This window comes from Emydura macquarii, unplaced genomic scaffold, assembly GCF_026122565.2.
Source record: "Emydura macquarii macquarii isolate MOO-44397 ecotype Brisbane River unplaced genomic scaffold, CSIRO-AGI_Emac_v2 contig_1348, whole genome shotgun sequence".
NCBI classification, from domain to species: domain Eukaryota; kingdom Metazoa; phylum Chordata; order Testudines; family Chelidae; genus Emydura; species Emydura macquarii.
This window is the reverse complement of record NW_027131485.1, coordinates 22,209,932-22,233,051: the sequence shown is the minus strand read 5'-3', so window position 1 is coordinate 22,233,051 and position 23,120 is coordinate 22,209,932. Positions and strand designations below refer to the sequence as shown.

The 23,120-nt window shown below is 48.4% G+C and overlaps 2 protein-coding genes across 11 annotated transcripts in view; one reads left to right on the top strand and one right to left on the bottom strand.

The window, feature by feature from the left end:
- Positions 1-585: 585 nt before the first annotated feature.
- Positions 586-14,083, bottom strand: SPSB3 (splA/ryanodine receptor domain and SOCS box containing 3). Of its 2 annotated transcripts, none has more exons than XM_067551381.1 (7): positions 14,042-14,083; positions 6,823-6,971; positions 5,246-5,423; positions 3,784-3,971; positions 2,852-2,954; positions 2,079-2,204; positions 586-1,624 (listed from the first exon to the last, which is right to left on the bottom strand). In XM_067551381.1, exons 2-7 carry the CDS (start codon positions 6,949-6,951, stop codon positions 1,272-1,274), a joined length of 1,077 nt encoding a protein of 358 aa, XP_067407482.1. In that variant the 5' UTR covers positions 6,952-6,971; positions 14,042-14,083; the 3' UTR covers positions 586-1,271. The 2 variants fall into 2 exon arrangements, with proteins under 2 accessions (XP_067407482.1, XP_067407484.1); XM_067551383.1 differs by lacking the exon at positions 14,042-14,083 and adding an exon at positions 8,585-8,631.
- Positions 14,084-14,544: 461 nt separating this feature from the next.
- The window catches only part of NUBP2 (NUBP iron-sulfur cluster assembly factor 2, cytosolic), a 38,671-nt gene continuing 30,095 nt past the window's right edge, over positions 14,545-23,120 (top strand). For 5 of the 9 annotated variants that reach the window (XM_067551372.1, XM_067551371.1, XM_067551369.1 and 2 more), the window contains exons 1-6: positions 14,545-14,675; positions 18,700-18,818; positions 20,081-20,279; positions 21,322-21,476; positions 21,778-21,888; positions 22,373-22,442. In XM_067551372.1, coding sequence (XP_067407473.1) covers positions 14,657-14,675; positions 18,700-18,818; positions 20,081-20,279; positions 21,322-21,476; positions 21,778-21,888; positions 22,373-22,442 — 673 coding nt within the window. In that variant the 5' untranslated portion in view covers positions 14,545-14,656. Of the gene's footprint in view, positions 14,676-15,378; positions 15,802-17,961; positions 18,318-18,699; positions 18,819-20,080; positions 20,280-21,321; positions 21,477-21,777; positions 21,889-22,372; positions 22,519-23,120 lie in introns of those variants that run through there. The other 4 variants (XM_067551367.1, XM_067551374.1, XM_067551375.1 and 1 more) reach the window with 4 other exon arrangements.

Genomic DNA, 23,120 nt, shown 5'->3' with positions numbered 1-23,120 from the left:
ACCTAGGAGAGGAAGAGACTTTCTGGCCTATTAACAGTTAGCCTGTAAGTCTTACAATCATTTTGCAAAATAAATGCTGATAAAAACTGTGCTGAGTTTCAAATCACATGCCTGGCCCTGGGGTCTGCCACACTAACAGATCAAGTGAGAGCTGTGTAAATCTTACTGTCTGACTCATTAGGAGCCCTGCATTGTTCATCCATTCTTGGGGGCACTAAAACCAGAGGCTTTCACTTATTAATTTGATTATCAGAGGAGGCAGCAAGTCAGGTCCTTCCTCTCTCTCTCCTCACCTTGCATAAAAAGGTGCACCTCTTTAACCACATAATTGCCATAGTGTATCAGCTGCAAGATCCATGTAAGTGCAGTATCCTGTCTGACGCAGGCCAGTACCAGCTACTTGAGAGGATGCTGCAAGAACTCCACAAGAAAGATATGGGCTGATCCACCCCCCAGGTTAGGTCTCCACTTCATTCTAAGAGATTGGCTTATACATGAAGCATGAGGTTTAATAGACTTTCCAAGACTCATTATGACACTGTGTCTATTCTTGTGTCACACTCAGGCTCCTATCCTCACTGGCAGTTAAAGTAAACAGCTTGTTTATTACCATTTAATAGTCTTTGATACAGGAAAAGCAGCAGTAGCCAACATGCAAAGCAATTAAAGAAGTCACAGGACTCAAGTGAGATCATTTACAGATCAGCTGTAGCAAGTAACTGCTCTTTCACAACAGTGCCAAGAGTAAAGCATGTAGATGCAATTTGAAGAGTCCTCCTCTAACCACTGCTGTTCTGGATCATGTCCCAGTGACCTAATGCCTTCATTGCAACAACAATTAGAGGGTGGAGTGGTAACTGATTTTTGTTTTTTGCTGGGAATCAAGTCATTTATTGGATCATAAAGTCTGCTAGAAGAGAATCACACAGTCAGGAAGCCAGCTTGAAAACTGGTGTCTCTGCTGGAACAGTCTACTCCCTAGAGATGAGCTAGAAATGGTGGTGGTGAGTAGGAGATCAAGCTAAGATATGTTTCTGCAGGTTATCTGGGGGTTGCCTGTTTCAAAGAAGTCACTCTCTCCTCATGTGGGACAGATTTTCAATGCAAGTGGCCGATGCTTGTAGCTTAAAGATTTCAAGAGGGTAGAAGTCTTTGCAAACTTGATTAGAAGTTGATGTCTCCACTAAAAGGTGCCTGGCGTGGATCACCGCCAAAGACAGTGAAGTAAAAACCCACCCCAAACCTCTCAAGGCAGTTTGTTTGAAAATAACTTATGTCCTCCTGCACCTCTTCCTCTGGCACGCCTCTGCATCTGAGCCGCAGGAGCTATCTGAGTCGCTTCCCAACAAGGAGGAAGAGGAGGTGGAAGGCTTCACTGTGCTACAGTTCATACTCAGCACCCAGCCTAGTTTGTTGTGTAGAACTTGCTTGAGTCCTGGGGGCAATGGCAGCACTTCCAGCGTATCTACATAGTTGGGCAGCAGCTGGCGGAGGCGGTAACAGCAGAGGTACTGGAGGGAGGTATAGCTGGCGCATGAGCGGATCACCTTCATGCTGCTTTTGGCTGCAGTGGAGCACACCATTGGGTAGAATTTCTTGTTCTGCAGTTTGGTAGCTGCAACTCCTGGGAGGAAATATAATCAAGGAGGTGGTTAGTCATGGGCAAGGGCATAATGAAGTATTTGCCTATACTACAGAGGTACAATTCCTAGGATGCTCTGTGGTCTGGACTGTCACCCCTCTCCCCCCAATGTCGCATCTACAAAGCTGTTCTGGATAGAGATCTGGAAAGCAGATGTCTGAAGTCAGGCCTGTAGGAGGAGTGACTAAATGTGTTAAAGACATCTGTGGCTTTATGCACTTAATCTTTCCATATTTTGCCATTCAAGGAAGGCTGTTAACTATCCCTATTTTCAACTGTCAGCTGGCATGGAGACTTCCAAGAGCTAGCAATAAGCTGAAGTCCTACCCCCAGGGTCAATGTTCCACAATTCACCTCCCTCAATGTTTTGGCTCATCACTTTGTTGTGCTTACAGGTGGGTTCAGCCGGCTGCAGGCCCCAAGACCCAAATCTTACCTATGCACTTCCTGTTTTTGAAGAAAGTGAGAGTTCCATGCCACGTGTCCAAATGAACCCCAATGATGGAGCCTTGGCCGAATCTTGAGGAGAAGTTTGTTTTATCTCCCTTGTGGTGGAGTAGTCCTTAAACAGACAGTCAGATTAAGAAGCAATCCCACACTTCATAGATCCATTCCATCTTCCATATACTCTTCAGCTAGCTGCCTAGCTTGTACAGGCTGAAGGAATCAGCCATTTAATAAAAAGCCCTATATTTCCCCATAACCACCATTCGCTGCCCACATCCCAGAGCATATGAAAAAGAGTTGGGGTCTCAGGCAGCTCCAGGGACAGCCAGTCCTGGAATATACTCGTGCCTCTAGATCCATGGTCAAGCATAGGCCCAACTTGTTAAAGACAAAGCTGCTGCTCCTCTGTGACAGCCTCAGTGAAATGAGCTTGGTGTTCTCACCATGGTGATGGGGAGGGGGCCTCACTAGCAGTCTGGGCAGTGGCACAAATACAGAACAACAGAGATTGAACTCTGTGCTCTTTTGGGGAGGAGGGGGTGAGGGAAGCTTATGCCATTATCTCCAGAGGAGGTGGGGTGGGCAGTAGTTTCAGTTCAAGTCCTGCAGGAATATCAGCAGATTCACAGGCCAAGTGGCCATTTCAGTTTTCTTCCCCTCCTCAGAGCACTTCTACAATTGTAGAAACCTAATTCTAGCCTATTCATGGACCTTCCTCCATCAACTCCAGAGGGAGCTGACCCCCTCCCTATCCTGCATTACCTGTGTAGGAGAGTCCCCAACTGTCTTCATCCTTGCCCAGCAGGCTACAGAACGTATGGCGGTACTTGTCCAGGTTCACTTCTGAGGTCCCAACTCCCACCATCTGGATGGGGCAGTCCATGCCAAAGAAGAAAACAAGGTCTTTGTTTATGCCATGGGACCACTTGGGGCTTTGAGCATAGCACAGCAATAAGACAATACACAAGCTGCATCTTTGGGTCTCTCCCTCTGCTACTTTTATTAGCATGTCCTAACCAGCTCCATCAGAATCTCTGGGCAAATCACAGGTTTTAGTCCTCAAGGAGTTTCCTATTTGTCTGAGTGAGGCAATACCCTTTTTAGAGAAAGCACGAGCTGGTCACATCAGAAGCCAGCATTACAACTCCCCAGAGGGGGAAAGGGGGGGGGGGGATGAATGTTAAAGGAGTTCCTATTTAGCTATCTCCAGGCTCCAGGGTTAATCACATGTTGGGAACTAGTCAAAAAACTGTGCATCTCTGACTGGACAGTCAGCTGGCAATTCACTGCCTTTGTCAGGCTACAAGCACCAGGGACAGTCTCTGTATTTTGTCATGCTGAGACTACCATTAATAATAAAACAAAAGGTCCTGAAGGAGAGCCCAGAGATGTGGGGCCTATTCATGGCGGCCACTTACTCACTACATCATTTCAAGTCAATCACTTAAGTTCTGGGCTCAAAATAGGGGTATCTTGGTGAAATTTATTGGCCTGTGTTACACAGGTCAGAGTAGATGATCTAATGGCCCCTTCTGGCATTAAACAGTTCATTTCCCTGTCTGTTAAATGGAGATGATTCCAATGTGCATGTATACTTTGAGAGCTATTGATGAGGCATGCAGTCAAGTATTGTTCTGTTAAACTCATCTCTCTCTGTGCACCTGCTTGTTCGTAAGCAGCTTGGCTCAACATACCATGTCAGTGCCATAAACTGGAGAGGTCATCTTTATCTCCCAGAAGTGCTGCCCCTCTGCCAGTGCCTTGTTCCCACGAATAGCAGCAGTGCCACAGCTGTACTCCACGTGGAAGTTCACCTTACGGTTGTCACAGGTCAGCAGGGTTGCAGTCGACTTGTTCATGTCATCCCACACCCACTCAAAGTCTGTTCAGAAGGAGGAAGATGCATCTTTAGGAGGTAGGGCTATACAAGATCTCACCAACCCAGAATTTTACAGTTTAACAGCCTTTAAGATTTTTATAGTCTAGCAGGCTAAATACCACGCTGGGTTAGTTGAACGGTCAACTTATAAAAGCCCAAGACCTTCCTGCTGTATTCTGGTGGGGATGTCATGGCAGCATGGTCCATCCCTCTTGACCACATCTGTCACCATCAACAAACAATGGTTCTCATTTTAGGAGAGCACCAGAGCTCAGATGTGCAAGCAACTCATCCTGCAGCTGCAGTTACCCAACACTGTCCCATGCATAACTGCTGTCAGCTAGTATGTGAAGTTGGGGTGGAAGCCAGGCATGAATAAGACAGAGTAATGTTGCTTTCAGTACTTATTACAAACAGGGAAAGCCATAGCAATGTCAGCCTGAAAGAGACAGGAAGGAAGTCACTCAAGGAAGTGTCTTAAATTCCCATTCTTCCAGATTAGACATCAGAGTCTTGGAGAATCACTTTTTTTCCCTTTTAGGCTTATGAAATTACAGCGAGATTGCAAGCTGTGTGATGACTTCTCATTCCTGCCTGCCCTACAAACATCCCTGCCAGCTGGCCAGGCCCATATTTTATCTGGTTCTCCTAATGCACAGCAAGCCTGATCTGCAATACTCCTCATTACCTGACCAGTTTGCCAATTGTACTGAATTGTAATGATGATCAAAGTCAGCTAGGGCCCTGGGACACGTGTACACTGCCCCACAGTTCAGACTACAGGTATGTGAACAGCAGTGCACACTGGATTACGTTAATGGGAAGTAAGAACCATTTAGTTTGCACCTACAGCGTCCACATGGAGAAGTTACAGTGCAGCACTTTGGTGCACACGGCTATTCACACCCCGGTAGTTGGAACTGCAGGATAGTGCAGACATGCCCTAAGCCTGATTTGAAACCAGGCCTCCATAGATGAGATTTGGTGCATTAAACATATTTGAACTTAGCCTGTGAATCACACAGGATTTAACATACTGGTTACCTTCCCAGTTTCCTTATGAGGCATGAACAAAAAGCACCCCATGCAGAATAGCACAGGTTATATTTTCCCCACTAAGAATGCAGTGGTGGTCCCCCCCCCATTCTCTACAGATGAGCAGACAGCACCATCATCTGTATAACAGGAGGGGACCCTGAAACATTCAGGCACAGAGAAACCAGCACAGTTCAAACCCCAGAGGAATAGCAAGAGCAGTTTAGGAGCTGGTTCCTTACACTCGTCCTCTTCCCCACACTGGCAATCTTTGACCCGGTGGCTGGTGTGCAGGCTGGAGCAGTAGGGAGTCTCATTCTGGTTCTCACAGTTGCAGTAGGACTCTCCTGTCACAGGGATGGCGCTGGGGATGGAGGGTGAGAGGGAAGGAAATTCTGGCTCAGAGTCGGAGTCGCTGTGCTGCCATGGGAAAACAGAAGGACAGTTACTGATATCTTAAATACCATCAAAAATCTAAAAGTTTGAGGACTGTCCTCTTGCTACAGCAGTACTTCACAAAGCCATGGTATTGCAGCCACTCCTGAAGGTCTCAGCAGGCATATGGAGAGAGTCATTGCCTGAAAGAGCAAAAAGCCCACCCCATGAGAGGGCGGAAGAAAGAAGCAATGTTCAAGCAAAGTGAAGGACACAGAGGAGACACAGAGCATTCCAGCTGATTTTACATCCCTGACCATACACAGGGATGTTTGAGGCTGAAGAGAAGGAAGCTATGGGAGTGGAGAAATGGGACAGGCACAGGGTGGCCAGCTTGATGTGGAAGAAGGAGGTAGGATACTACCAACAGTAGTACAGCAAGCAAGGAGAAAACAGCATTTCAGCAGTGAGTGTCAAGCAGTAACTCCTGCTGCTCAACATGGAGGAAAGAACAGTGTCCCAGGTCAGCCTCTGTCCTACCGGGCAGGGGAGTGGGAGGTCTCACACTTAAGATACTTTCATTAAAAGGCTTTTGCTTACTATGGTGTATGGGCACAGAAGACATTAAAGTTACAGCAGCACCTAAATGTTACTTTCCCTATGTATCAGCAGGTCTAACAGCTGAACCTCAATTGATTTTTTATGGAGTATTTATACTTCTTACATGGTATAGGGCCCGACTCTAATCTCACTGACTTCAGTAGGGGACTCCAGATTTATACTGGTGTTCGATCATTAGCCCATTGTTTCCTATGTATTCCTGCTCCATTGCCCAAATTGAATTTCATACTTAAGGGCTACAAGGGCACTGGGAGATTCTTGGATTTTATAGGACTCTGGCTTGTTTTTGCTCCTCTCCTGCAGGCTGGCCTGAACATTGAAAGAAACATCTAGAAAGATGCATTTCCACCTTTTATTTTCTCCTCTTCTCCCCTGAACAGAAGTGAGCTTGCAAAAGGTATACAAAAAGTTGCCACTGCAGAAACATTAAGCCACTCTGACAGGATTGAAGAAAAAAGTAATTATACATTATGCCTCTGAATTCAATTTATACTCAGTGAGCCAAATTCAGAGGTGGTGTATCAAGAGGACTTTAAGTTACAGGCTGGCAATTGGAGGAGAGTCTAAGTCTAAAGGAGTCCAAGTTATCATCACATATACCTGGGGGGAAGAAAGTAATTTGCACCAGCTGATATACCAGGTAAGCTTAGACTATTAGCCTCTTGTCAGAATGTGGCCCAGTGTGCATACTGTTGCCACACTGGGCACCTAGACCTCAAGCCACCAGCAACCTGCCTCCTGGAAGGAGGAAAGGTTTCCTTTGTTTAAAAATATCCTCTTTTAAGCATGTTTTCATGTTGGAAGACTTAATATTCCAGCCTACCTGCCCGTCAGAGTCGTAGCCCCAGCCACGTGCTCCGGAGGCCAAAGCCACTGCCCGCGCGTCTGCATCCCGGCGTACCCCACTCAGGACAAAATGCCAGGCCCTGCTGTTGCGGGTGCGTCGTGCCATGGTGTTTTGAGACACGTAATCTGCAGAATGGGGAGCGAAGAAAATAAAGTTACCCAGAGCAGCAGAGTCAACTGGGAAAGATCTGTTTGGGCACCAACCCCTTACAGCTAGGCTCTACCTCCTCTACAGGCCCCCTTGCCCCCTCCCCTGGTCAGTGTGGCCTGCTTGCAAATAGGTTTTGGATAGCTGGGATCAAGTCAGACCTGGGCCTTCACCATGGCCTTATGGAGCCATACCTCACAAACTACTCTGGCCACACTAGCAAGACACAGACCTTTCAAATCATGGTCAATGCTACCTCTGATTGGCCAGCAGGGGTTGCTGCTGAGCAATATTAGCATAAACCTACCCTCAGCAGCCAAGCTCACCACCTGTGAGAAGCTGAAAGAAACACCAGGCTCGACTTCCCTTTGAACTCAGCACGTTAAACCGAATTATCAGAAACACTCCTCGGCATACAAAGGGGAGGAAGTGCCACCCTGTCCCAGCACACAAGGGAGTACTGCTATGGCACAAGCCACCCAAACTCCCTCACCTTTGACCTGACCAGAGATAAACAACAACAATTGTCATATGCAGGCTCCTGTGGGCCCAGTAACTACACCGTGCATAGTTGTGTGCTGAGGCTAGTCTCCCACTCCTAGCTATCTATGGCACTGTCTTCTGGCTCTACAGTCACTACACAAAGTGAGCTGCATGTGCCCATCTGCTCATCTTTGAATAAATTGACTATAATGGGTTGGGAGCCACTTCCAGAGAGACTTTGCTCTCTGCTGTTGGGAAGTAAGAGGAGAAGACAGACCAACTTCTTGCAGTGCAAGGACAATGATCTTTTAATCAGCTTGTCCCGACTTGACTCAAGGACAGCAGAGAAGGAGAAAAGCCCCTTGCTTGTTTCTGAATCCTATCAAGCTGCTGCTCAAGGAAAAGGTTTGTGGAAGTTCTATTTCCCTCAAACAGACCAGAACACGTTTCTAGCCATTACAGCAAAAACTCATAAGGAAACAGAAGACCCAATTCTTGCTACTCAATTCTCTCCTCTTTCCCCTGACATTTTCTTGTAGCATGTCTGTCACACACACACACTCACACACTCTTCCGACTCATGCTCAATCCCTCTATTTCTTAAAATGCCAAAATTTCTTTCCATCACTCCTTTAGAGCAAACATGCTGGGAGAGCTTCATCCCCCCACACAGCCCACTGTCAAAGAGTTTTCCGGCCTATGCAGTTCCCAAGTACCGTTTGCTAATGAAATAAAAAGGCACTGGCCTAACCTTGCCACTTCTTCATTCACCATCCTGTCCCACCCAAATTCTAAGAGAAAATGAACCATCTCTAACAGATCTGTGGACAGGATGCTGCCTGTATACTGTACCACCACAGATGCATCAGTTTTGAGTTAGAGGAGAGCAGGGTACAGAAAAATAAGTTGTATTTATCTACATTTTACACAACACACATCTGAGATTTGTGAGATTTTCTGGTCTTCCCTAAGACCCATTTCTACCTCCCTCTGGGATGCCCAGAAATGTGGTTCAGAGCACTGTAGACAGTGAGGGAAACTGAAAACTAGGAGACCCCATGGAAACTCTTAAGGTACAATACCAGCTTCTTACTCTTTCCACACACACCTGATTTTGGAGCAGTTCAGCTGGAATTGAAATCCATGGCCAGAATGCTAAACAGGAGGGGAGGCAGAGGTCAATGTTTTATTCGTGAGAATCATTTCTAAGTGTAAGTACCAGTCTCTGTTAACCCCTTAACTGCTGCCAGAATGTACATACATACTGGGAGGCTGGGGGGAGGGGTGGAAGGGGACGGCAGCCAGTACTACCTCACCAGCATGAAGATGTAAGGTCTGAGGCCTTATTTTATTGGCTAAGCAATAGCAGCCATATTAGAAGAGACAGCAACCATAAGCTAAGGCCTGGTCTATACTGCCGCCGGCTATCAACAGGAGATATGCAAGCTACATAATCTCCCGTTGACTTACTGACGTTGCTGTACTGCAGGGTTTCCACTGTGCTGCATTGATGGCAGCCGCCCCCCCAACCCCAACTGCAGCCAGATGGAAGGAGGCAGCCTCCTCCCTGATCTCCTATCTCCCTGGTTGCAGCAGGGAAACTGAATGCGTCCTGTAGCCCTGTGTGCTCCACCTGGGTCTCTAGGCAGTGGCTCCCTTCTGCAGCTAGAGGCACAGAAGATCAATGCTCCCCTCCTTCTGGCTCCAGCAGGGACCCCAGCGCCTAGGGACCCAGGCAGAGCGCTTTGCTATGCTCCCTTCTACAGCCAGGAGAAGGGGAGCGCTGATCTCCCATCCCCTTGAGTACAGCAAGGAGCCTGCTCTGGTCTTTAAGCCACACAGCAACGCGCTTCGCCTGGGTCCTGAGGCAGCAGCCCCCTTCTGCAGCCAACAGGAGGGGAGCCGTGGGCCACTTTGAAAGCCACAAGTTGGGAACCACTGATTTAATGTGTCAACTTCTGGGATTGATTGTGCGGGTCTCCACAGCCCGCTCAATTGATCCCGCTGCATCGATCCTTGCAGCCCTGGCAGTGAAGACATACCTTAAAAAGCAAGTAGTCATCTTCACATTCCTGAAATTACATCAAGACAATGTAATATCGGGCTGTTCAGTTGCTACTGTCCTAATACCACCTACCACCACTAGATAAAGAAACAGATCTTAAGGTGTTTAAAAAAACCTGTTTGATAGCATTCTGTCTGACAATGAATCACTTAACAGTTGTGTTTGTAAAATCTACATTTATTTTGTCTGTATGGTACCCAATTATCTGTTGTTTAGATGAATGATTTATGTCTGGTTCTTTGATGGTTATGCAACAGATAGAAACTAAGTGTGCAATATTTAAAACAGTTAAGGTGATTGGGTCTGATTGGTTAAAGAATTATTTTGCAGTATGTTAGGATTGGTCAAATAATTATTTTGTAATATTTTAGTAAAAGGATTGGTTAAGGTATAGCTAAGTAGGACTCAAACTTCACTATAAAACTAGGGTCCAAGAGGGAAACCAGCTGGGGAACAAGAAGAATAATAAGGAAAGACCTGAAAGAAGAAGAATTCACCTCCAAGATACAGCCGAAGATCAGAGCTGCTAGAATCCTCTGCACAAACAAGACTGACCTTGCCAGGCCAACAGGGAAAATCTGCCTGCCTGATCAGAATTAGTGACCATAGCATTGTATGCTTAGCATGTGTATTATGTTTGGTAATTGTTAATAAATAGAAGTTAAGGATATTATTGTGTAAGACTCTCTCACTGGTAAAAGGTCCTGTAAACCCACAGTAAAATACACCTCGAGCCCTGAGAATTGGGTACAGGTGACCCTGAGCCCTAGAGTGTGAATTGGGTAGGAGTAGGTGCCTTTACCCCAGAGCCCTACGGACTGGAAAAAGGTGGGGTGCCCTAGTGTGCAGATAACAAAGACTTATATTTCCTTGACACTTTTCAATAGATTTTAGACCTGGCTGGTTTCATTATCAAACTATCTTCTTTTGGCAGTGGCTAAAGCTCAAATGCCCGTGCCAATTACTTTAGATTCATCAGCAGCCTCTGACACACCAACCCCTGCAAGGATAGACAGAGTCAGGCTCCAGTCTCCTGACAGGACCAGATCATGACAACACCAAAAGATAGCTCCTTCACTCCAAGGACTCATGCAGGCTCCAAAGGATACTAATCTAGTAGCCTACCAGTTTGACGCTGCGCTAGCAAAGACAGTAAAATGTAGTGCCAGCAAGTTCTACAGCCTGGTCTAAACCTAAAAATTAGATCAACTTTAGCTATGTCAGAGATCTGTGAATTTTGCAACCTGTGCAACATAGTTAAGTCAACCTAACCCCCTCTGTAGACGCAGCTTGGTCTGTGGAAGAATTCTTCCGTCGACCTAGTTGCCACCTCCCAGAAAGGTGGATTAGTTACAATCCCTCCTAGAAAAAACCCTTCCATTGATGTAGGAGGCATCCACACTATAGTACTACTGTGGCAAAGCTACAGCTCTGTAGCAGAGACATACGCTAAGTCTCCAAATTTCAGACCTGGATGATGCAGTTCTGCTTTTTCACAGTCTAGTCAAGACTGGGGCTCACAGATGAGAGAACTTGCTGAAGCTTAATGGGAAAAGACCAATGACCGTGATAAAGCGGGGTGGGAGAAATCAAAGGAAACCACCTAGTACATTTTTGGAACTGGGGGAGGAATCTATCCCTCAACTGAAAGAGTAGTTTTATCATCAATAATTATTTGAACTATATGCTCCTTCATGTCTGTTACTCAGGTTTGATACCTAAGAGTCCCACTGGGCACTTAGCAGCTGCTGCTGCTGCAAGTCTTTTCATCTGCACCTGGCCAGAGACTGAATTTTCCCCATCAGCCATGAGATCTCAGCACAAGGCCCTGCCTTTTTCACCAGTTAAGTGACTGTAATGGGGCTGCACCACTAAAGTAAAGTTAGCACAGAATGTTACTGCCAATTTGGTTACCAGTATCTCTCACATGGAACACATACCTAGGTCCAGAGGCTGGCCTGGTTCCTTAACTCTGGATGCAGGTTGACATGGGTTGGGTTCTGGATATTTTACACAATTTGCACTTTGCTTTAATCCAGCATCTGAGATCAGCTGGGACTATTGAGCCAGTAGTCCTTGTGGTAGTATTTTCTGGAGCATGGAGTTCTTGGGGTGGGAGGAGGGGACTCAACTCAAAACTCACTTTTTTTCTTTGGTCTGACAGAGGCTGTTTGTGTTTGCTTTCCAGGGATTTTGCTAGAGCCCTTCTTAGCCAGGATTTCCCAGAGGCGGAAAGCAGAGGGTTTATTGATGTTCTTTTCCCCCAGGTCCCAGTTAATATTACAGAAGAACAGACCATGCAAGAAAAGCACCTTAGAAAGGGGCATACAACACACACATGACCCTGGGAGGAACAGGAACATACAAACTGAGATATGAGTCAGTCTATACCTCTAGGATGACACACAATCAGATACCTTTGAAGATATTGGGAGAAACAGAAGAATGTCCATATTCAAATGTGATTACTGCTAGCATGGGGAGTTTAGTCTTCATTCATCAGCTGAGACTTGAGAACCATTCTCCCTCCTGTCCATAAATTATATTTGGGTTAATTTGTGATGGGGAAGGGAGAGCAATTCTCAAGTCACAATCAGCAAGCAAAGATTAAAGGCCCAACCTAGCTGCTGATGAGGTCAATGAATTTTGGCAGTGGTTCATGTGGGAACAGGGTTGAGCCCTAACTAGATGAATGAAAAACCTGCCCCAGGTTACTTGTCAAGCATCAGCAGAATGCCAAATGGTTTAAACATTGCTACTCCTCTTCCTGGGAGGATTAGAGATCCTCAGGAGAGAATGGAAAAGATTTATTAACGGCGCGCAAGCTGATAATAGACTAAAACATTAGCTTGACACAGAAAAAGATAGCCTGCTCTTACACATCAGAAGTTAATCCTGTTTGAAAGCAGAGCCTGTGAGATGGAGAAAGAGAGACACTAGATACGAAACATTTTAAACCACTGTACAAGGCATTAAAAGTCACAGTCATAAAAAATAAGAACAATATGAGGTGATTCAGAAGTAGAAGAGAACAGAAACAGTACAAGAGAGGGAAAGGTTAATACAGACTCAAGAGTGGCTATAGTCAGCCATCGTGGGGAGGACGGGGGAGATGGGGTGGGGGGGGGGGGTAGATTTAGAGACATTTTTAAAAGTCATGCCTGAAGGACTGAGAAAGATTTCAGGGAGGAGAAATTTCCATGGCTGAGGGCCCATCACAGCACAGGTCCATTCACATGCTGATCCAAGACAGTGAGATCGCCACAAGGCAGGTGGCGCATGATCACAGATATCTGGGGCAGCACAAGGTCCAAGGAGGTCTTGAATAGAGCTTCAGCTGACTGCATGCGATGTGCCAAGGCCCAGCACTACCAGTTTCAAGTCTATCAGGCACCTGACTGGCAGCTAACATAAAGAATGCCAGAACTGATGTAATATGATGATGGCTGCTCAAAGCAGCAAACAAATTAACTGCTGTATGCTGCTCAGCAGGTAAGTGACAAAGCTACCCTGCCAGGAGGGAGTTAGAGTAACTGAGCTTCGTAGTCAGGAGGGCAGGTGATGCTGCTGCTGCCAGGTCAGCATGGGAGAAAGCCTGCACAACTACAAAAGCCATGTTCAAATCACAACCAACATGGGTGAGGGCACAGAGCAACACCAGGTTGCAGAGCACCTCTGAGAAAGTTGCCCAAATGCGCAGGGACACTGAGGAAGAATGAGCAGCTCAATAATAATGACCCCTTCAATCTAACTACAGGAAAGGTATTTCTCCAGGGTGCAAACAAGGGAGCTACAGTGCTGCAGCTAGCAGAATCAGCCATTTGTCCAGGCCAGGGCTCTAACTTGCAGAATCCATGGGGCACCAGAGGGGGAGGGGCGGTGTCACTAGTGCACAACTGACACTTGAGCCTGCAGCTTTTAAAGGTGACTTCGCTTAGAGCTCTGGGTACACACTAGCCCCCTGTAACAGAAGGCGGTTCTGTCCTTATGAGGTTCTTACACCAGTCCCACCTCCACCGCAGCCAAGGCAGCACGCCAGTCCCCTCAGGGATGAGACACAGGCCAGCAGCACAGATTGGCTCCTGTCTGCTCCAGAGGACTGGGACCAGACCAGTTCCAGACACCACCTAGTCCCACCCCTTACGTTCATGGGAAGCCCAGCCTGGCCAGAGAACAAGGCTGACCCCAAATCAAACCCAGCAGGAGCTCGGAGAAGCAGGGAATGGGGGGAGGAGGTCACCCATCATCCCCTACGGGACACAGACGGAGACCAGAGAAAGGCAGGTTTTAAAGCACCCACCGGCCACAGACACCCACCCACCCACCCGCCCGACTTTCGCCCACACACAGAGCGTGTCACAGATTTACTCCTCCCACAGAGAACGGCCCCCGACAGGACAGATTCCCCTCCCCCCGGGGCCACAGAGCTGCGCCTCCGCGAGCAGGCCGCAGGCTCCTGCCCCCCGCCCCGCGGGCAGGCCTGTCCCCTCTGCTCTTTACCTCCTCACCCAGCGATTCTCTCAGGTCCTGTCCTGTCCAGGCTGTCTGTCTGTCTGTCTGTCTGGCTGGCTCGTTCTCTCTCCGCCTGACCTATTTGCCGTTTCTCACCCTCCGAAATATAAACAATCCACACGCCGCACCGCCTCCATCCGCGCCCATTGGCTGCGCATTCCTAGGGGGACAATGCCCGCCTCATCCGGCATTCTCAGTTGGTCCGTCCTCCCGTCGCTCACAGTTAGAGGGCGGGGATAAATCATTAAGCTCTCAGCCTCTTCATCACGTGAGCTGTCAGTCCTCAGAGGGCTGCGCCATTGGAGGGAAGTTTCCAAGACCGACACTGATGCGCTTGGAGCGTGATCACGCACCAGATACGAAACACAGAGGCTATTGGCTGAGAGGAACGCCTATCAGCAGGTCAGATCCGAGTTTCACTCAGTGCCTTTGACTGGCCAAAATTAGTTCATGGGCGGGATTACAGCTAGAGAGCGGCTTCTCATTGGTCGCGGCGCGCCTCACTCTGCGTGTGTGACCTCGCCATACTGGCAGACGGAAGTAGACAGAGCCGAGCGCGCGTGGTAGCGGCGTACCGGGCGGGGGCCGTTAGTTTGAGGCAACATGGAGGAGGAGGCGGCGGGTGAGTAGGATCTGGGCCGCCCTGCGGGGCTTGCAGTGAGGACTCTCGCGGCAGCGGCCCCTCCCGCACCCCCGGGTGGTCACTGAGCAGCCCCAGAGGAGGCGCATCCCCGGCACCACCAGCCCCGTCGGGGCCGCGCCGCTGCTGTTAGCTCCCCGCCGTGCGGGACCGCGAGGCTCATCGTCAGCCGAGGGGGCGTCACTGAACGGCGGCTGCTTGGGCGCTGGGCCTGTGTTTCTGCGGCGGTGCCTGCGCTCTGCTCCGCTGGCGGGGGCGGGCCTGCGGCGGGCTCCCGAGCGTCCGTCGCTTCCCCAGGGCCGGCGGCAGCACGCGCCCCTCTTTGGCTGGGGACACTCACGCTGCAGCTGGGAGGGAGCGGGACGGCCCGGGTGTAAACAGCAGCCGCGGCCTGTCCCAGGGGCCGGGCTGCGCTGGCCGTGCCGAGGCTTGGCTTTGGCTGGCTGTGTGCTGCCGACTGACCGCAGCCGGGACCCGGAGCGGCGCGGCGTTAGAGGGAGCCCGCAGCCCGTCCTGCTTCTCCCGCTCGGAGGGGCCCGGACTGGAGAGGCTCGTGCGGCCGTGGGGCGCTATTGTGGTGTGGGGGACGATTAACGGTTGTGGTTTGCTCATTGTCCACAAGGTACAAAACCGCCTGGCACAGGGAGGCAGTTTGACCCCTCCGGCCCCCAGCGCAGATAAAATGCTGCCTTTCAGGGGGAATTGGGCCTACCTGTATCTTGGGGACAGTCAGTTATTGGTAGTCTGACACCGTAGGTGTCCGGTGGTTTTTGTAGTGTAGACTGGACCTTATAAGGCTTTCTCAGCTATGCCTCATGGAGTTTGCAGAAACTGAGGAAACGGCCAAGAATTTGTGGTGTGACACAGCACTAGGAGCCTAGCACACATCTACTCCTGCTACATTTTCTCTTCTCATATGACCAGTAATTTGGGGCTATCCAGATCTGATGGCAGTGAGGGGATGGATTTACTGCGTCGACTTCTGGCGACTTCTGGATCGATTGAGCGGGTCTTCACTGATTACTCAGTCAATCCGGATAGGTTGATCTGACCCTTTTTCAAATTCCTGCTCTGCCTGATCTGGGCATCCATCCCATCCCTATCCCAGGTGAGTGCCCTGACCCCCATGCTATTGGGTGCTCTGGGGTAGATCTCGCTCAATCTGTCCTGTTGGAGCTGTTCCAGTTTGTATAAAGAGTTAAATATTAATTGGAGCAGGACCTGGAATTTGGGTCTCCCACGTCCCAGGTGAGTGACCTAACCACTAGACTGTAGAATTTATCTCTAGCCCAGTGAATATTTAATTAGTTATGCAAAAGGGTCCAATTCCAACATGAGTGACTGAGGGAAACCCATCACATGGAGGTTAGGGCACTTTCCTGGAATGTGAGTGATCTAAATTCAAGTCCTTGCCATGTCCCAGGTGAGTGCCCTGACCACTGGGCTGTTGGGTATTACGCATGACACCCAGCTGTTCTTGTAAGAGCACTCCTATGAGTCAGGCTTCAGAGAACACCTACTGTATCAGGCTTTGTTGGTGAAAGAGGTCGGGGGGGGGGGGGGTGTCACACCTAGCTTGTGAATCCCACTGGGACTTAAGCATGAACTAGAGCACTAAGCAGCTTGGCAGCATCAGGACTGATGTGGTTTTGCATGTGTCCAACAGCAGGAACTTAAGTGCCTGTGGAGTTAGACAGCAGCTGAATGGGGTTTTTGTGGATCTCTGAGTCTTCCCACACGTTAGATTTAGCTACCTTAAATGGCAGCTAAGTGCCTATGGCCCTTTGTGGAGCTAGCCTTTGGTACTCACTACTTTCTCTCATCCCTGGCTCCTTTGAGAGAACAGTAAGAATGCTATTCTTGTAAATGCCACCTAATATACTCCCCAGTTATATGACAATCAGAGCCTATTCATCTATGTACAACAAAAATTATGGGAGAGAGAGAACCTACACAGAAGGACACTAGATATCAAACACCTATGGAAACTTCTTGCAATTTCTTCCTTTCATTACAGAAGGGGAAATAGAGAGCAGATATCTGTATTATGAATTACCTTTGATTGAGTTCCTGATTACTTCTCCCATGGTCAAAGCAGGCTCCATCTCAAAATGAAGTCACTTTCTCTCACTTAGCTTCTTCAGTAAATGGAGTCTTCCTCTCCCTTGATTGCTATTTTATATCTCCTTAAACACTGGAAAACCTCTCCTGAGCAGGAGACCATATCTTCCTCTCCAGTGCTGCTTCTGATGGGTTCAGGGAACATAGCCAATCTGAGGTACACCTCACATTGATATGTGAAGCTTCAGGAAATTCCTTGATGACTCAGGTTAACTATTCCTAGCTATTTGTTTCCTCCTGGACCTATTAATGGTTGTTTACCTTTACATCTGAGTCCTTAGGGTTTTCAGGACCCATGACTGACCATTCAGGAATGTGAGGAGCCATTGGAATTCAAATAGTCCTCTGTTACCATGAGTCAGGTATGGGACAGGAGTTCTCCATTAGACACCTGGTCCCACGCTAGTGCAGAAGCTAGTGAAGAAGAATGAAAAGATTCATGGGAGACGAGTTGGCTATAATTAGGGCCTAAATAAAATCTTCAGGAAGCTTTGCCAAATTTGCAAATCACAGCAGAGGTGCAGATATTAACTTTGTTTATGAAACACTTAAAGTAACATTCAATAACAAAACATACCTTTTAGAAAAAATTTAGGTGACACTCTTGCTGTAAAACCAGGTTACACTGATTACTCCCTGTGCTTCTTTCCCCTGCTCCCACATAACAACCTAGATTAGATTTTTAGCAATAAAGGTCTTTGCTGGAACCCAAGAACCCAGAGATGAGTTCTATCTGCCCTTGGAAAGATGGGTTTATTGAAAACCTGTGGTTTGTTTCTTGTGGTCCATGAGACATTGGTCCTTTGCCCCCAGCTCCAGAAACTTGTAACAATATCCATCCTCCTCTTTCCTCACTCCAAGAGCTGGTCCCCTTGGGTCAAGGTTGACTCCCATTGGTGGGGAATCTCGCACTGCCACTATCTGTGCTGTGACGCAATACAGAACTTCAGTCTGGGGATGGGTCAAAGGTGTAATTTCCCCCTCTGCTGACATTACAGTAGTGAAATGAGTATGTTAATGCAGATTTGCTATGGGTTTGAAGGGATTTATCCCCATTTTGAGTTTTTCTTGCTTTCAGGGCTGTATAGTTCTTGTCTCTATCTGGATCTTAGATGAGCAGTTTCAGATTTTCTCACAGCCCTGCCTCTGCCAGCATGCCTGGAAGCCCTCTGGCTTTACTCCATTTAAAGAATCTCAGATGAATGTGTTCACAGCCCTTCCCTCAAGACTGAAAGCACACTGTGTAAGAATCATAAACAGAGGCTGCTTAGACCGGAGCAAACACTGACAGTGCAGCAAGCAAATGGAAGAAAACTTAGGATAAGACACTGATGTGTTCAGAAAAACAAGATCTACACAGCACAGAAAGGAGGAAACTCAGAGGGGACTGGATAGCTCAAGAGAGTGAGGGCCCAGAGCGTTTCGCTACTATGTCCCAAATTGCAATCTGGTCCAGAACAGTAGGGACAAAAGAACTTAAGCATGTGCTTAAGTCCCACTGAGGTCAGTTTAAATGCTTTGCTGAATCAGAGCCAAAGTCCTGCCCACCCCACTGGTGATTTGCTGGCTGTATGTTGAGCTGAGGAGTCACAGGTCTCTTCCTACTGGATAACTGTCTATTTTTCAACATCCACCATCACATTTTGACTCAGGTTGCCCCACTGTTTTTAAGCACTCTGCAACACCTTTGCCACCCTTTCTTTTCTTTACGAGGTGATAGCTTCTTTTCTAAACCGCTCTTCAGTAGGAGTGATGTTCTAGCTGTGACATGTAAGGAGTCACTCACTCAGCTGGCTGGCTATGGCATTGCTATACATCCTCAGTGCAGCATGATGCTGTGTAGAGTTGCAGGGATGCCTCAGTGTTGTTCTGTTGTCCTTCACAGAGAGAGGTAACCTGGCTGGAGTTCGACACATTCTTTTGGTGCTCTCAGGAAAAGGAGGCGTGGGAAAAAGCACCATCTCCACCGAGCTGGCTTTGGCTTTACGGCATGCTGGGAAAAAGGTGAGCAAGCTTCCATGTGGCAGTCTTAGGTGTGTATTCTCCTTGCCCATGTGCACCCAAGATTCTAGTCTGGGGGTTTGCGCTCATAATTTAGGTGTTAAACATATTGTAGAACTTTTGGTATCTGGTCATTAAGATCCTTCAAGCAGGTTCTGTTGAGGTGGAGCAGAAGTTAGTTTTACTATAAGATTTCTGATTTTTCTGTATATATTTAATGAAAAAACTGCTAAGTCTAGTTTTAAGGTGCTCCAATAAAGATGTTATTGATGTGCAAAATACTATGAAAGTGCTGTGCAATTATAATTATCCACTTTATGCAAACAGGGAAACTGAGGCATAGAACAGGAAAGTGACTTGTCTAATGTCACACGGAGACAGTGGCAGAGCAGGGAATAGAACTCAGGTTCCCTGACATCTGGACCTAAGTGAAATAGCTAGGTCAAGTTGCCTCCCTTTGCTAATTAATGTCTGCCCTGGGCTCAGCAGGTGTTGATATACTATGCTGTGTATCTAGAAGCTACTGTGTGGATGGAGACCTGGAGGATTGGGTCCTTGACCTTTGTTGTCATTGTTCTCCAGGGCCCCCTGTTGTCTTGCCTGTCCTGCTTCAGGGCAGCTGCTGTGTGTGCCATGCAGTTACAGGCTACGAGTAGGGGGGAAAAAAAGGGGGAGGCAAAATCCCCCTAAAGATTTCCAGAGGTCTGAGAGGACATTGGGCTTTGCACATGGAAAGGCAGACCCCTCCTGGGCATACAAGCAGGACATGACCTATATGAATGGTTACAATTTACATTGTGGCGAAGGCCCCCAAAGCACCTTATACACACATGCACACAACACTAAAATATGGCCATTTCTGGAGGGGGATTGGGCCACCCAGCCAACACACAGCACAACAGGGGCAATGGGGAATTGTGACTGAAGACACAGGGCAAACAAAGTGCCCCAAAGGCTCTTTAAAGTCCTGCAGAGCAGACGGGACCTTGATTTTTTTAAAGCCTCGTTTGGAAGATCTCTGTCCAGGAAGTTCAGTGAAGATACAGTGATCTCCCTTGGAAAGGGGAAGAGCTGTGTGAATTTGTCCAGGATTTGAACATGTAGTTCCTGTGTATTTCAAATCTGATGTTTAGGCTTCTAAGCCATCCTTTCCATGAAGTCGTCTGGGCTGCAGAAATCAGTGGAAAGTTATGTTTTGCCTAGCTGGCTCTCTGTGCTGTCTGAATGTGGAGGGTTGTCTGAATGGTTCCCCTGTTCATCGACAGGTGGGAGTCCTGGATGTGGACCTATGTGGCCCCAGCATCCCTCGCATGCTCAAAGTCCAGGGCAAGGACGTGCACCAGTGTGACAGTGGCTGGGTGCCCGTCTTCGTGGACCAAGACAAAAGCATCTCCCTCATGTCGATTGGTTTCTTGCTGGAGAACTCAGATGATGCCGTAGTGTGGAGAGGGCCCAAGAAAAATGGTACAGAATGCTTTTACTCTTGATAGTAACCCTACAGGAACGGTACCCAAACTTTTCCTGTCGTGCCTCCCCTTTACCAGTAATGCAATCTGTCCCCCATACTTCCTTCCATTACTGCACAGCCAGGGCTTCCTCAGCAACAGAGCTTGGGCTGAAGGCAGAACTGGGGATGGAGGCGGAGCTTGAGCTGGACTGGGGGTACAGTGACCAGACAGTAAGTGGGGGTTGGGGAGTAATAGGAGCCTATATAAGAAAAAGCCTCAAATATTGGGACTGTCCCTATAAAATCAGGATGTCTGGTCACCCTTACAGAGTGGAGAGGGAATGAGGGCAGAGCTGGAGCTGTGGCTGGGAGCAGAGTGGGACTGGGTGGTGCTCCCTCCCCTCGCCCAGGGCCCTCCATGTGCCCCCTTGAACATTCCTCTGTGCCCCCCGGGGGGCATGCCCCACAGTTCAGAGACCGACTGCCCTACAGCAAGACACCTCCTGCAAAGATGAAATTAATTGAAACGCATGCTTGCCTTACTTCCAGGCTGGTCTTGTCCTGCGTATTGCTCATTGTCACCCTGTCTGTAGGAATGGGTTGTAGTCTGTAGTTCTTGCTATGTAGGGCCGGATGATAGACTGGGTGTAGGTGACCTTTGGAGCCTTTGACCTCTAGCTTGTTGATTTCAATCTAGTGGTCATCAATGACTAAACGTTTCCATCATGTGATGGCTGTTCAGTGGCCTCTGGGAAATGAGCTGGTAGGTCTGTCCTGTTCTCTCTGGACAGGTGTCTCTAATGATTGTTGGCGCACACAACAGAATCTCAATGGCCTGGGAGACAGAACTACCTCTCACCACCGAGAGGCACTCCTTGCCGGGCAGGATTGAGACCCTGGGGGTAGGCGGCATTGCCACTGCTTCTGTTGATAGAGGCTTCAGTTTCTATTTAGTCTATTCTTTTGCACCTCTCTGTTCACACAGCGCAATGGTCTGATGTCTAACTGGTGCTACCGCACAGTGGAAAGCAAAGATTTTCCTCCATTCTGTTTTTGCAGCTTTGATAAAGCAATTTATCTGTGATGTGGCCTGGGGAGAACTTGACTTCCTGATTGTGGATACGCCTCCGGGGACCTCAGATGAGCACATCTCCACAGTGGAATCCCTTCGCCCGTACAAACCCTTCGGAGCAGTCCTGGTCACAACACCACAGGTATGTGATACGTACTGGAGCAGAGGCCTCTGGCTTTTTTCTGGAGCATGTGCTGCCACATCCTTCCGTGGGGCCACAACCAAACTAATACTGTGTTTACATGACTCTATTTGTGTGTCAGTGTCTGTCTCTGGCTATTAGTTCTGCATTTCTACTCCCCTCATATCCCCCACCTATGTCTGTATACCCTGCCCTAATCTTAAGGATTGGCAGCACCAGATGCCTGGGCAGAAAAACAGACATGCACCTCTCTGGATCTGCTGGCCCCTTATCACTGATGCCCCTGACTCTGTGCCCACAGGCGGTGTCCATAGGGGATGTCAGGCGAGAGCTGACGTTCTGTAAGAAGATGGGATTGCGCGTGATCGGGATTGTAGAGAACATGAGTGGTTTCGTCTGCCCGCACTGTTCGGTGAGCCCTTTACGACTGACCCAAGGCTGAGTTACACCCTCCCTCAATGGGGTGCTAGGCAGTCTGCTACTCTGTTTTGCTTGAGGCTGGGGATTTGAATTTTTTTTGCTGGCTGTGGTCCCTTGGCTGCTGAAGAGCAGGGAATGCCATGAAGGTGATGTGGTCACTGGAGGCCAGCGGCTGATTGTACCTCCTTCGTTGGCTGGCTGTTGGGGTAGGTTCAGGACAGGCAGTTCTCGTCTTCCTAGAGGGTGATGAGAGCAAGATAATGTCTTTGAGGAAGTGCGTGAGATGGGGGAATCAGCAGCTACCAGAGGCAAAAGAGCATTGCCTGCTCCGAGAACTGTATCACCTTCTGCATTGTCTTCATTTAAATGTACCCAGATAAACAGTCACGTCACCCATCTGTGCTGCCCGGTGGTCAGCGTAACTGCTGCTTTGAGAGGTTCCTGGTGACTAAATGCTGTGTCTCTTGCTTTTCCAGGAGTGCACAAACATCTTTTCCAAAGGGGGTGGTGAAGAGCTGGCCAAGCATGCTGGAGTCCCGTTCCTAGGTGAGTATCTTGAATATGGAGCCTCCCTAGGAAAGGGATGGATCAGAGGGACAGTATGGTGACCAGCAAGTTGTTGGTGAGTGGTGAGAACACAGTGCTACAAGGAGGATGGGAGGGAACCCAGACTGTAAGCCAAGGAGAAGCATATCCCCCTGAGGTATGAAGAGATCCTTATTTGGGAGGGGAGCATAGAGCTGCTAAAGGGGGTCAGTATGTGTTTGGCAGGTAGAGAACAGAGGCAGAGGTACCTGGCAGTCCAGTCTGACTTTGGATGTGGGGGGAGATTTGGAGCGATCATAACTGCCTGCCGTCAGGTAATGCCAAGCACAAGCAGCACCACTGAGAGTCCAGCGGCGCTCCCATGAGAGAGATGAGGAATTCATTTAAACCTCCTTAATTATTTATTCCTCCCCCTAATCAAGGACCTAGCAATAGTCTCAACAGTGATGTCAGAGTAAATCTCTGCTGACAGTGATGCTAGAAGCACTTATAGCTCCTCTACACAGAAAATGTCTGGTTTGGTGCTGTAGGTTGAGCACGTAGGGGAAAGGGCTTGCAGGTGAGCAGTAAGGGCTTTAATAATGCTCAGTTCTGCTTGTCTTATCACGCTCTCTCTCCTTTGGTTGGTATGGGTGTCACTCCCATCTTTCTGTGCCTCTGACTTGCATGTGTGTCATT